Consider the following 12,258-nt stretch of genomic DNA (forward strand, 5'->3'; position numbering starts at 1 on the left):
TTAGTACTCCCTCCAATAACTTACCTACTACTGACGTTAAACTCACCGGCCTATAATTTCCCGGATTACTTTTCGATCCTTTTTTAAACAACGGAACAACATGAGCCACTCTCCAATCCTCCGGCACTTCACCCATAGACAGCGACATTTTAAATATTTCTGCCAGGGCCCCCGCAATTTCAACACTAGTCTCCTTCAAGGTCCGAGGGAACACTCTGTCAGGTCCCGGGGATTTATCCACTTTAATTTTCCTCAAGACAGCAAGCACCTCCTCCTTTTCAATCTGTACAGTTTCCATGGTCTCACTACTTGATTCCCTCAATTCCATAGATTTCATGCCAGCTTCCTTAGTAAATACAGACACAAAAAAGCTATTTAAGATCTCCCCCATTTCCTTTGGTTCCGCACAAAGCCGACCACCCTGATCTTCAAGAGGACCAATTTTATCCCTTACAATCCTTTTGCTCTTAATATACTTGTAAAAGCTCTTTGGATTATCCTTCACTTTGACTGCCAAAGCAACCTCATGTCTTCTTTTAGCCTTCCTGATTTCTTTCTTAACTATTTTCTTGCACTTCTTATACTCCTCAAGCACCTGATTTACCCCCTGTTTCCTATACATTTCATACAACTCCCTCTTCTTCTTTATCAGAGTTGCAATATCCCTTGACAACCAAGGTTCCTTATTCCTATTCAATTTGCCTTTAATCCTGACAGGAACATACAAACTCTGCACTCTCAAAATTTCCCCTTTGAAGGCTTCCCACCTACCAATCACATCTTTGCCAGAGAACAACCTGTCCCAATCCACGCTTTTTAGATCCTTTCTCATTTCTTCAAATTTGGCCTTCTTCCAGTTCAGAACCTCAACCCTAGGACCAGATCTATCCTTGTCCATGATCAAATTGAAACTAATCGTGTTATGATCACTGGAACCAATGTGCTCCCCTACACAGACTTCTGTCACTTGCCCTAATTCGTTTCATAACAGGAGATCCAATATTGCATCCCCTCTAGTTGGTCCCTCTATATATTGATTTAGAAAACTTTCCTGAACACATTTTACGAACTCTAAACCATCTAGACCCCTAACAGTATGGGAGTCCCAATCAATGTATGGAAAATTAAAATCCCCTACCACCACAACTTTATGTTTCCTGCAGTTGCCTGCTATCTCTCTGCAGATTTGCTCTTCCAAGTCTCGTTGACTATTGGGTGGTCTGTAATACAATGCCACTAATGTGGCCATACCTTTCCTGTTTCTCAGCTCCACCCATAAGGACTCAGTAGACAAGCCCTCTAATCTGTCCTGCCTGAGCACTGCTGTAATATTTTCCCTAACAAGCAATGCTACTCCCCCACCTTTCATTCCGCTGCCTCGATCACATCTGAAACATCGGAACCCTGGAATATTAAGTTGCCAGTCCTGCCCCTCCTGTAGCCAAGTTTCACTAATTGCTACAACATCATAATTCCACGTGTCAATCCACGCCCTCATCTCATCCGCCTTCCCCGCAATACTCCTAGCATTGAAATATATACACCTCAGAAGATTTTTACCACCACTCACAACCTTTCTATCAGCGGATTTGCTTAAACTTTCAACATCATTTATTTTCACCCCAGCCACACTGTCAGCTCTGGCACTCTGGTTCCCATCCCCCTTGCAAATCTAGTTTAAAGCCTCCCCAATAGCACTAACAAACCTCCCTGAAAGGATATTGGTCCCCCTGTGGTTCAAGTGTAACCCGTCTCTTTTATACAGGTCCCACCTGCCCCAGAAGAGGTCCCAATGATCCTGAAATCTGAAACCCTGCCCCCTACACCAGTTCCTCAGCCACTTGTTCCTCCTCCAGAGCATCCTATTCCTACCCTCACTGGCACCTAGCACAGGTAGCAATCCTGAGATTACCACCCTTGAGGTCCTGCTTTTCAACTTCCTACCAAACTCTCTATACTCACTGTCCAGGACCTCTTCACTCTTCCTTGCTATGTCATTGGTACCGATATGCACCACGACATCTGGCTGGTCACCCTCCCACTTCAGAATGTCATGCAATCGATCAGAGACACCCTTGACCCTGGCACCTGGGAGGCAACAAACCATCCTGGATTCTCTGTCATGACCACAGAACCTCCTATCTGTACCTCTAACTATAGAGTCCCCTATCACTACCGCTCTCCTCTTTCTCCCACCTCCCTTCTGCACTGCAGAGCCAGTCTCAGTGCCAGAGATCCGGCTACTGCAGCTAGTCCCAGGTAAGTCATCCCCCCCAACAGTATCCAATGTGGTATACTTGTTGCTGAGGGGAATGGCCACAGGGGAACCCTGCTCTGCCTGCCCTTTCCCCTTCCCTCGCCTGACAGTGACCCAATTTCCTGTCCTCTGCTCCTTTGGCGTAACTACCTCCCTGTAGCTACTATCTATAATCTCCTCATTCTCCCGAATGATCCGCAGGTCATCCAGCTCCTGTTCCAGTTCCCTAACGCGGTTTGTTAGGAGCTGCAGCTGGATGCACTTCCCACAGGTGTCGTTCTCAGGGACACCGGAGGGCTCCCTGACTTCCCACATCCTGCAAGAGGAGCATTCCAACATCCTGCCTGGCATTCTCTCTACGCTAGACAATCTGAACAAAAAACTTACCAGAACCTACCCTGGCCTCTGCCTGTTCTCGCCAAAGCCTGTTTGAGCCAAAGCCGCCCCTCTCTGACTCAGTCCACTCCGACGATGGCCGCTGTATATGGTGGTCTGCTTTTTAAACCTTGGCGCGCTACGTCACGCGCCTGCGCAGTGCAGACCCTTCTCCCTGAGCAGTTTTAAAAAAAAAAACGACTTTTTTGACCCGAATTCTTCCGCTCACTTCTTCAGCTACTTGCTTCGACTGAAACAAGAACCGTTGAAATTTTCCCTTTTTAAACCTTGGCGCGCTACATCACGCGCCTGCGCAGTGCAGACCCTTCTCCCCGGCAGTTTTTAAAAAAAAACGACTTTTTCGACCCGAATTCTTCCACTCACTTCTTTAGCTACTTGCTTCGACTGAAACAAGAACCGTTGAAAAACCACTAGTCACTGGCAGCCAACCAGAAAAGGCCCCCTTTCTTCCCACTCGCTGCCTCCTGCCTGTCAGCCATTCCTCTATCCATGCCAGTATCTTTCCTGTAATGCCATGGGATGGTATCTTGTTAAGCAGCCTCATGTGTGGCACCTTATCAAATGCCTTCTGAAAATCCAAGTACTGCCTCTCCTTTGTGCACTTTGCTCATTACTCCCCTGAAGAACTCTAACAGATTTGTCAGGCAAGATTTCCCTTTACAGAAACCATGCTGGCTTCGGCTTATTTTATCATTAGTCCCCCAGTGCCCCGAATCCTCATCCTTAATAACAGACTCCAGCACTTTCTCAACTACTGAAAAATTAATCTAAAAAGTAAATCAGCAATTTATTTTAAAATTACATCACCAATTCAAAATGGTTGTTCCTCAAGAACAGGATGAATATTAAATCTTGGCCTTGTGAATTACACTTGTTTCGCATAATTAACATCAAAATACTCTTGGAAGGAGATAATGTATTTACATGTTTCTCTTGGTATAGAAAAATTATCTACATACTGTTCATACAGGAGGGACTGCAGATGCTGGAAATCTGAAGTAACACAAAATGCAGGAGGAACTCAGCAGGTCAGGCAGGATCTAGGGAGGGAAGTAAACAGAATATCAACTGTTTATTTCCCTCCATTTACGCTGCCCGACATACTGTGTTCCTCCAGTATCTTGTGTGTGTTGCTCCATAAACTATTCAGATTTCCTCACAAAATATTAGTATGCCTTGTAATGATGAAATATGAAATGCACTTAAAATTATATTATATAATAGGATAGCATCAAGAATGATCTTTTACCTTTCTCTGTTGAATTTGAGTGAATGAAGAACTGCTGGGCGCTTTTGACGAAGATTCCACAGATGAAGTGTGTCATCTGCACACGCACTTACTAAAGCTCCCTGCAGAAATGTGGGAATAAAAAGAAAAAATGTAGAAATAATTGATTCTTTCTTCCTCCTATATAAACTAATTTGTTGAAATTACTTTGTTTTTAATCGATGATTATAGGATCTGCAAGGTTACATGGTCAAGGTCAGGTGACAGAGGTGTTCAAAAGTATCGAGAATGTGCTTCTGATGGAATCGTCACCAGACACATAGATTGATTGCAATTGGCAAAAAAGAACAGAAATGACTCGACAGAAAAAAAAAATTCTTGTGCATGGAGTCAACTATAGTCTGCCTTCACTGCTTGAAACAATAGAAACAAATTCAATTGTACCTTTTAAAAAAGAATTGGAAATAATTGGAGGGAAACTTGCAGAGCACTGATGAAGTAAGGAAACAGGACTAATTACTTCTGAAAGACCCAGCACTGGCACAAAAGCAATCCAATAATAATAATAGTATAAAAATGGCTAGCCGGAGGCATATTTTCTTGCAGTCATTTTTATTTAATAGTTTGAAACGTTAAAATGAGACTGTGACAAGTGAGAATACCAAATCCCACAATGCTACTTTTTGTTCTATTCAATTTTGGGACATATTTATTGCCTATACCTAATAGCCCTCAAGGAGGCAAAAGCATTACTGGTACAAAGAAGATTTGAGACAAAAAAAATTTCCAATGGCAGACTCTCACTGCAATGGAACATAGATACCCAACCGGAGTCACAGACTTCAACCAGGGTGTAGGTCCCAGTCTACCCATTAATTGTCCTGAAGCTTTGTCATTTTATTGTATCAACAGTGATGCAATGAACTAGCTTAATTCAAAAGTCACAACTGCATTTCGCACTGTACCTCCCAAAAGCCTGCTCAACAGCCATGGCAAATGTTCAATAAAGATATTGCCAAACTGGGTTTTGTCTTGCTTGCTTAGGAGACCACATCATAAGGAAAGTGAATCAGATTTGAATTTGAAGTGAATCATGAACTGAAAGCAATTTGAGATTTCATCAGCAAAGAGTCTTTGGGGCTCTGGATGATGAAAAGGGCACCTGCTTCATCTGTGGTTACAACAGAATGGAAACATTGGTGGTGGCTGATGCTTAAAACAAAGGAATTGTGGGAGCATCTCTCTTGGAATTTGAAAAGGGGAGAGAGGAGATAGAAGCTTTTTGCGTTGCTTTTTGTACAGCAAAAGATGGAGGGCATTTTGTGGCACAGAAGTAATTAAGCATTATCAATGAACCATTACAGGGACATGTTTGCAAGGTAATCAAGACTGGATTATCTTGAAGCATTTGACATTTCAGAAGGACAGACAGCAAGGAAAAAATTGTCACCTGCCCTGTCTCAATTCCTAATAGGAGATTCAGTATTCCACTCTCTCTAGTTGGCACCTCTATACATATATATTGATTAAGGAAACTTTCCTAAATACATTTGACAAACTCCATCCCATCCAGTCAGTTAGAGTGTGTGGGTCTCTATCAATAAGTGGAAAAGTTAAAATTACCTACTATCACAACATTATGTTTCTTGCAACTGTCTGCCATCTTTCTACAATTTTTCTCCTCTAAATCCTGCTATAATATGATCCCACTAACATGGTCATCCCTTTCTTATTCCTCAGTTCTACACATATAGCCTCAGTAGCTGAACTCTCCAGTCTCTCCTGTCTGAACACTGCAGTGACATTTTTCCTAATAATGCTATCCCTCCCGCTCTATCGTGCCTAAAACAATGGAACCCCGGAACATTAAGCTGCCAGTTCTACCCCTCCTGCAACCAAGCCCCACTAGTGGCTACGATGTCATAATTCCACGTGCTGATCCCTGTTTTAAGCTCATCTGCCTTTTCTATAATACTCCTTGCATTGAAATAAACATACCTCAAAACATTAGTCCCATTATGGTCAATCTTTTGATTTGCATGTAGAGTTATCAACAACTTTGCCCACAACCATTCCATTATCTGCTCTGGAGGTCAGGTTCCCATACCCTTGCAATGCTAGTTGAACCGCAACACCCTTCCCCGCTCCCCCCCCCCCCCCCCCCGTGCTGCAACAGCAAACCTTTCCCACAAGATAGTAAAGATATTAATCCCCTCCAGTTCAGGTGCAAACTGCCCTATATGTAAAGGTCCCGTCTTCCCTAGGATAGAGCCCAATCTGAAGCCTTCCCTCTGCACCGTTTCTTTAGCCATGTGTTAAACTGGATAATCTTCCTATTTCTGGCCTCACAAACAAATGGCACAGGTAGCAATCCTGAGATCACAATGCTGGAGGTCCTGTTTAATCAGACACAATTGATTAATAATCTCTAGAAAAGGATGTCCAGGGAAAGAGTATGACTGTATTTCAACTTCAGATTGAGTGTGAGCAATTTGGGACCAAAAAAAACACAACCTAAACTTGAACAAAGCCAATTATATTACTATGAGGATTGGATTGACTGAAGTGACAACTGGGAAAACAGATTAAAATGTAAAACAGTATATCACCAGTGGCAGAACAGAAGAAATATTTCATAATTCACTGCAGGGGCATATTCCACTGAGAATGAATGGCTGTACGACAAAGAAACAGATAAGCAGAGAAATGGCAGAGATTCTAAATGTATATTGGCATGAATAGGGGACTGGTTAAACAATAGAGAAGCAAGATAAATGGGTCATTTTCAGACTGGCATTAAATATCCAGTGGGATGCTACAGGGATCAGTGCTGGCCCATCAAAGATTTACAATATATATCAATGGCTTGGTTCCTGATAATACAAAGATATGTGGATTGGCAAGTTATGAAGAAGTTGTAAAGGGATATAGATATATTAAGTGTGCAGGCAAGAAGTTGACAAATGGAATATAATGTGGTAAAATGAAAGGTTAGAAGTTGTGGCAAAAAAAGCAAAATTATTTTTTAAATGGTGCAAATTGTACAAAAGGATCTGATTGTCATTATGCACAAAGGATTAGCATGCAGATTCAGCAGGTAATTAGGAAGGCAAATGGGAAATTGATCTACACTACAAGGCACATGGAGTATGAAAGGAAGTTTTGATACAAATTTCATTGGGTGTTGGTGGTATCACCCATCGATGAAGCGGTTAACATTGGGAAAGATAAATTATTGGGCAGGATGTTCAAACAGAAACATGTGACTTTGTGGGAAATTGACAGGATGGACTTGGAGTCTGTTTCCCTTAGTAGAGGTATCTAGAACTAAAGGAAATATTTTCAAAATCAAGATAGGACAAAAAGGAATTTCACACCTCAAAGATTTGTGAATCTACTTCCAAGGGATGTGGAAGCAATGTCATTAAATATATTCAAGCCAGAAACTTGAACTACAGGAGAGCCAAAGGAAGAGGGAAGAGAGCAGGAAAGTTACGTTCAGGAATACGCAAGTAACGATGCTTACTGTGAGGAATGAAGTAAGATCATCTGGCTTTAAAAGACTTAGTAAAGATGAATGCATTAAAGAAAATAAAATACATACAGTACATCTATAGATGACAACAATCAAACATATCTTTACTGACAGCTTACCAAAGGAAAAATAACCTTTCCCACCATTGCCTAAACCTGTTAAACCTAATTACTCAAACTCATTAGTAAATTTTGCAACTAATGCTTTTTCTGACCACTACTCTATCAGCAAAACAAGGAAAAGATAGTGTGGCAATTCTATGCAAATCGTTACACTACAATACTTCAGAAAATAAGTACTTTTCCTAATTCGAAGGCCATGGCAATGTCACAGCCATTCTAAGACACCACCCACTCTGAGGTGATCTTCCAAGTTAATCAATCAGCTTGGCAAATTATTCAAGTGAGCTGATCTTGCAAAATAGCCTAGGGTCTGAGCCACACTCCTAAATCTAGATAATCCTGCACCTTTTAAATGTAGACCACTGCACTATGCTGTGTTTATCAAAAAGCACATAATTAGAATTGTTAGCTTACCTCATTTATCAAGAATTGAAGTTGCAGCACAGCTGCCCCGCTATCATGTTGGCAATAGCAGTCAACTCCAGGACGACCTAGTCTGATTGAACTGAAGTCAAGGAATCTGCCATTAACTGTTCACACAAAAAGCATTCAGATGTAAAAACTGCAAGCTTTATAGCAGTATTTATTTAAACAGGAAACTGGAGTTTCTTATAGTTAGAGTTTTCTACATATTGCATATATTCTCAGTTTATTCAGAACTCCTTAATTAATTCTCACCAAATATCTATATTTGATTTATATTAAGTGCCAAAGTAGATGCTAGAGTGGATTACATAGAGTGCAGCTTAAGTGTAGTGCAATTTCAAAAGAATGTTAAGGTCAGGTATTGGTAAGCCTTGGAATCCCTGCAGACAAGAAAATAACATTTATTAAATAAAACCTTGAAGTGGGCAGCTGTTGAGTGTTGGCTTCATATAGGATTTTTAGTTACAATAACAAATAGATATACGGCAGAGTTCCTCAATCACAATGGATGCACACATTCTGCCACATCAGAAATTCTAAATGTTTCCTGCATCCTAACTAACTATAATTGAATGATGTATGATCAACCAAGTATCTCAAAATACAGGTTTAAAACCCGAGCAGTATCTGACACCACACTAATTAGTTTGTTATTGTCACATGTACATTGGAAAACTTTGTTTTGCATGCCATCCATAAAGATCACTTCATCACATCAGCAGAAGGAAAAAGCAACAACACGATGCAAAATTAGAATCTAGATGTTAAGTCAATGGCAAGTTTCAGGAAGTGGCCACCTCACAGCTGGAACATCACCATGCAGAGAGAAGGAGGCAAGGCAGATGTGGAAGTTCAAATTAACTGGGGTCCACATTGAGCATTCTATTCTCTACCAGTTTGGAAAATTGGAAGCACAAGGATTTCAGAAGACGCAGTTAGGTCCATGGCATCATACGTGGCATAGCTGTATTGCAAGAGGCAAAAAGGATAGGAGAGTTACAATAACATTACATTAAATGTTTAGGAGTGCAAACACATATGTAACCACAGATGTGATTCCAGGGTGATATGTTCAAATACGTCACTGAATAAAGTACAGAACATTCTGAATGAAGGTGGGTCATTTCCACAAATGACTAATAACATGGTATCTTCCTATCCCAGTAAAAAAACAAGCATAAACACAAGAGATTCTGCAGATGCTAGAAATCTTGAGCAACACACACAAGGCACTGGAGGAACTCAGCAAGTCAGGCAGCAGGTGCTGGGGAATAAGTTTGTCCGAGTGCACCAAGAATCAGTAGAACACCTACAGCAGGAGAGACCATCACATCATTAGGTTTAGACTGGTACTGAATGCCTCCTTAAATGTAAATACTGTAAGAAGAGACAAAGAGAGTTTTGCAAATAGAGCCATAACATCACAGAAACAGCTCTTCAGCCCACCAAGAATCCATTAATGCCAATCCTGCACTAATCCCACCTTTTTCCCCCATGTCTGCCCTATACTTCACCACTCAACTACATGATAGGCTCAAACTACAGTGGCCAATTAACTTGTCAACCTTCACGTTTTTGGGATATGGAAACTGGTCAGCAAACATGAAACTGAGAGAAGTTAGAGGTTAGGGAAAGAAAGGGGATGAAATGAAGGGAAGGCTAAGCCAATTTAACAAACATGGTGGGGACGATGGGCTAAGATATGTTAATTTCAATGGAAGAAGTATTATGGTTAAAGTAGATTATCTTAAGGTCTATATTAGTACATCAAACTATAATGTCGCAGCCATCACAAAAACATGGCTGAAATAAAAACGGCAGAATTGGCAGCTCCCAACTAGGCTTATACTCGTTGGAATTTAGAAGATTGAGGGGGGATCTTATTGAAACGTATAAAATCCTGAAGGGATTGGACAGGCTAGATGCAGGAAGATTGTTCCCGATGTTGGGGAAGTCCAGAACGAGGGGCCACAGTTTGAGGATAGAGGAGAAGCCTTTTAGGACCGAGATTAGGAAAAACTTCTTCACACAGAGAGTGGTGAATCTGTGGAATTCTCTGCCAAAAGAAACAGTTGAGGCCAGTTCGTTGGCTATACTTAAGAGGGAATTAGATATGGCCCTTGTGGCTAAAGGGATCAGGGGGTATGGAGAGAAGGCAGGTACAGGGTTCTGAGTTGGATGATCAGCCATGATCATACTGAATGGCGGTGCAGGCTCAAAGGGACGAACAGCCTACTCCTGCACCTATTTTCTATGTTTCTATGATTCGGACGTTTCAGCTGCAATAGGGAAGGATGAAAGAGAGATGGGGAGTGGCAGTACTGACTAGGGAGAATATCACAGAGTGTCTGGAGAGAACACCCTGGACAGTTCATCAAGCAAGACAAAGTGGGCAGAGCTGAAGAATAAGAAAGGTGCAGCCTCTATGATGGGGCTGTACTACAGGTCTCCCAGTAGAACGCAAGAGACAGAGGAATGGATTTGTAGGTAGATTGTGGAAAAATATAAAAGCAATAGGGCAGTTATGGTGGGTGACTTGTACTTCTCCAATCGTGACTGGAATTCCTTTAATGCCAGAGGCATATAGGGTAGAATTTGTTAGGCATGTCCAGGAAGGTTTCCTGACACTATATGTAGATAATCCAACTATGGTAGGGGCTGTACTAAATGTTGTATTGGGTAATCAGCTTGGCTTGGTGATCTAAATCTCACTGGAAGAGCATTTTGGGAACAGTGAACCTAACTTCTTAAATTTTCAGATAGTTAGGGATTTTGGGGAAAAGCTATTTACAACAGTGTTAGATAGGGTCTGGGGAAAGTAGATGGGGATCAGTTGTTATTGGGCTAGTCCATCTGATCAGAATTCAGCATCAACATGTTCCTTTGAGGAAAGAAAAGACAAGGATGGCAAGGTTAGGAACCTTGGATGATGAGAGATGTTGCAAATGTAGTCAAAAAGCAAAAGAGGACTAGAATATAAAAGCAACAATATGATGCTGAGGCTTTGTAAGGCATTGGTCAGACTACACTCGAAGTATTGTGAACAGTTTTGGGCCCCTTATCTAAGGGAAAATGTGCAGGCATTGGAGTGGGTCCAGAGGAGATTCACAAGAATGATTCTGGAAATGAAAGGGTTAATGCACGAACAATTGATCGCTTTGGGCCTGTACTCGCTAGAGTTTAGAAGAATGAGGGGGTATCTCATTGAAACCTATTGAATATTGAAAGGCCTAGACAAAGTGGAGGTGGAGATGTTTCCTATAGCTGAAGAATCTAGGACCAGAAGGCTCAGCCTCAGAATAGAGAGATGTCTATTTAGAACAGACATGAGAAGGAATTTTTTTTTTAACTAGTGTGTGGTGAATCTGTGGAATTCATTGCCATGGATGGCTGTGGATGCCAAATCTATTTAAATCATAGGTTGATAGGTTCTTAACAACATGTCAACCGTTACAGAAAGAAGGTAGGCGAATAGGGTTGAGGGGCAAGATAAATTAACCATGGTAGAATGGCAGACCAGACTCAATGGGCCAAATGGCCTGATTTTGCTTCTTTGACTCATGGTCTGGTCACATGGGATCCATGAATGCCACGCAGATTGGATTCAAGTTTAGCTTAACCACAGAAGACAGAAGATAGTGGTGAATTATTCTGACTGGAGATCTGTGACCAATAGTATTCCACAAAGATCACTGCTGGGACCTCCAATGTTTGTGGGCAAAGTTGTAGATGGGCTGATTAGTAAGTTTGTAGCTGATACAAAACTTGATTTGAGTCATGGACAGAGAGGAAGGTTGTCAAAGGATTCAGCATGATATTGTCTAATGGGAACTATGGACAGAGAAATGGCAGATAGAGATTAATCCAGAAGTGTGTAAGTATTCCATTTTGGAAGGTCAAGTGTAAAAGGAGATATACAGTAAATGACAGAACTGTTAGGACACTGACATAGCAAATTATCTTAGCATGCAAGTCCATAGCTTCCTGTAAAGAGTAAAGGCAGTGTACAGCATTATTGCCTTCATTGATCTGGGTGTTGAGTATAAAACTTGGAAGTCATGTTTCAGCAGTATAAAATGTTAGCCAGACCACATTGGGAATATTGCGTGCAGTTCTGGTTGCCATATTACAGGAAAAGGTGAAGAAGGGTTTCACCAAGATGTTGCCTGGATTAGAGGGCATTAGTTATAAGGAGAGGTGGGATAACCTTATGCTGTTTTCTCTGCAGCATCAGAGTATGTACAGTGGCCTTATTAGAATATATATGTAGTGTTAATGTGAGAGGGGCAAAGTG

The 12,258-nt window shown here is 41.4% G+C and overlaps 1 protein-coding gene across 2 annotated transcripts in view; it reads right to left on the minus strand.

Moving 5' to 3' along the window:
* The window catches only part of LOC140199763 (syntaxin-binding protein 5-like), a 340,576-nt gene that overhangs the window by 238,204 nt on the left and 90,114 nt on the right, over positions 1-12,258 (minus strand). For both annotated transcript variants that reach the window (XM_072262244.1, XM_072262243.1), the window contains exons 3-4: positions 7,953-8,034; positions 3,903-4,003 (exon numbers count right to left, since the gene is read on the minus strand). In XM_072262244.1, the coding sequence (XP_072118345.1) occupies positions 3,903-4,003; positions 7,953-8,034 (183 nt within the window). The remainder of the gene's footprint in view (positions 1-3,902; positions 4,004-7,952; positions 8,035-12,258) is intronic.

The sequence above is a fragment of the Mobula birostris genome, chromosome 6 (genome assembly GCF_030028105.1).
Source record: "Mobula birostris isolate sMobBir1 chromosome 6, sMobBir1.hap1, whole genome shotgun sequence".
Taxonomy (NCBI): Eukaryota; Metazoa; Chordata; class Chondrichthyes; order Myliobatiformes; family Myliobatidae; genus Mobula; species Mobula birostris.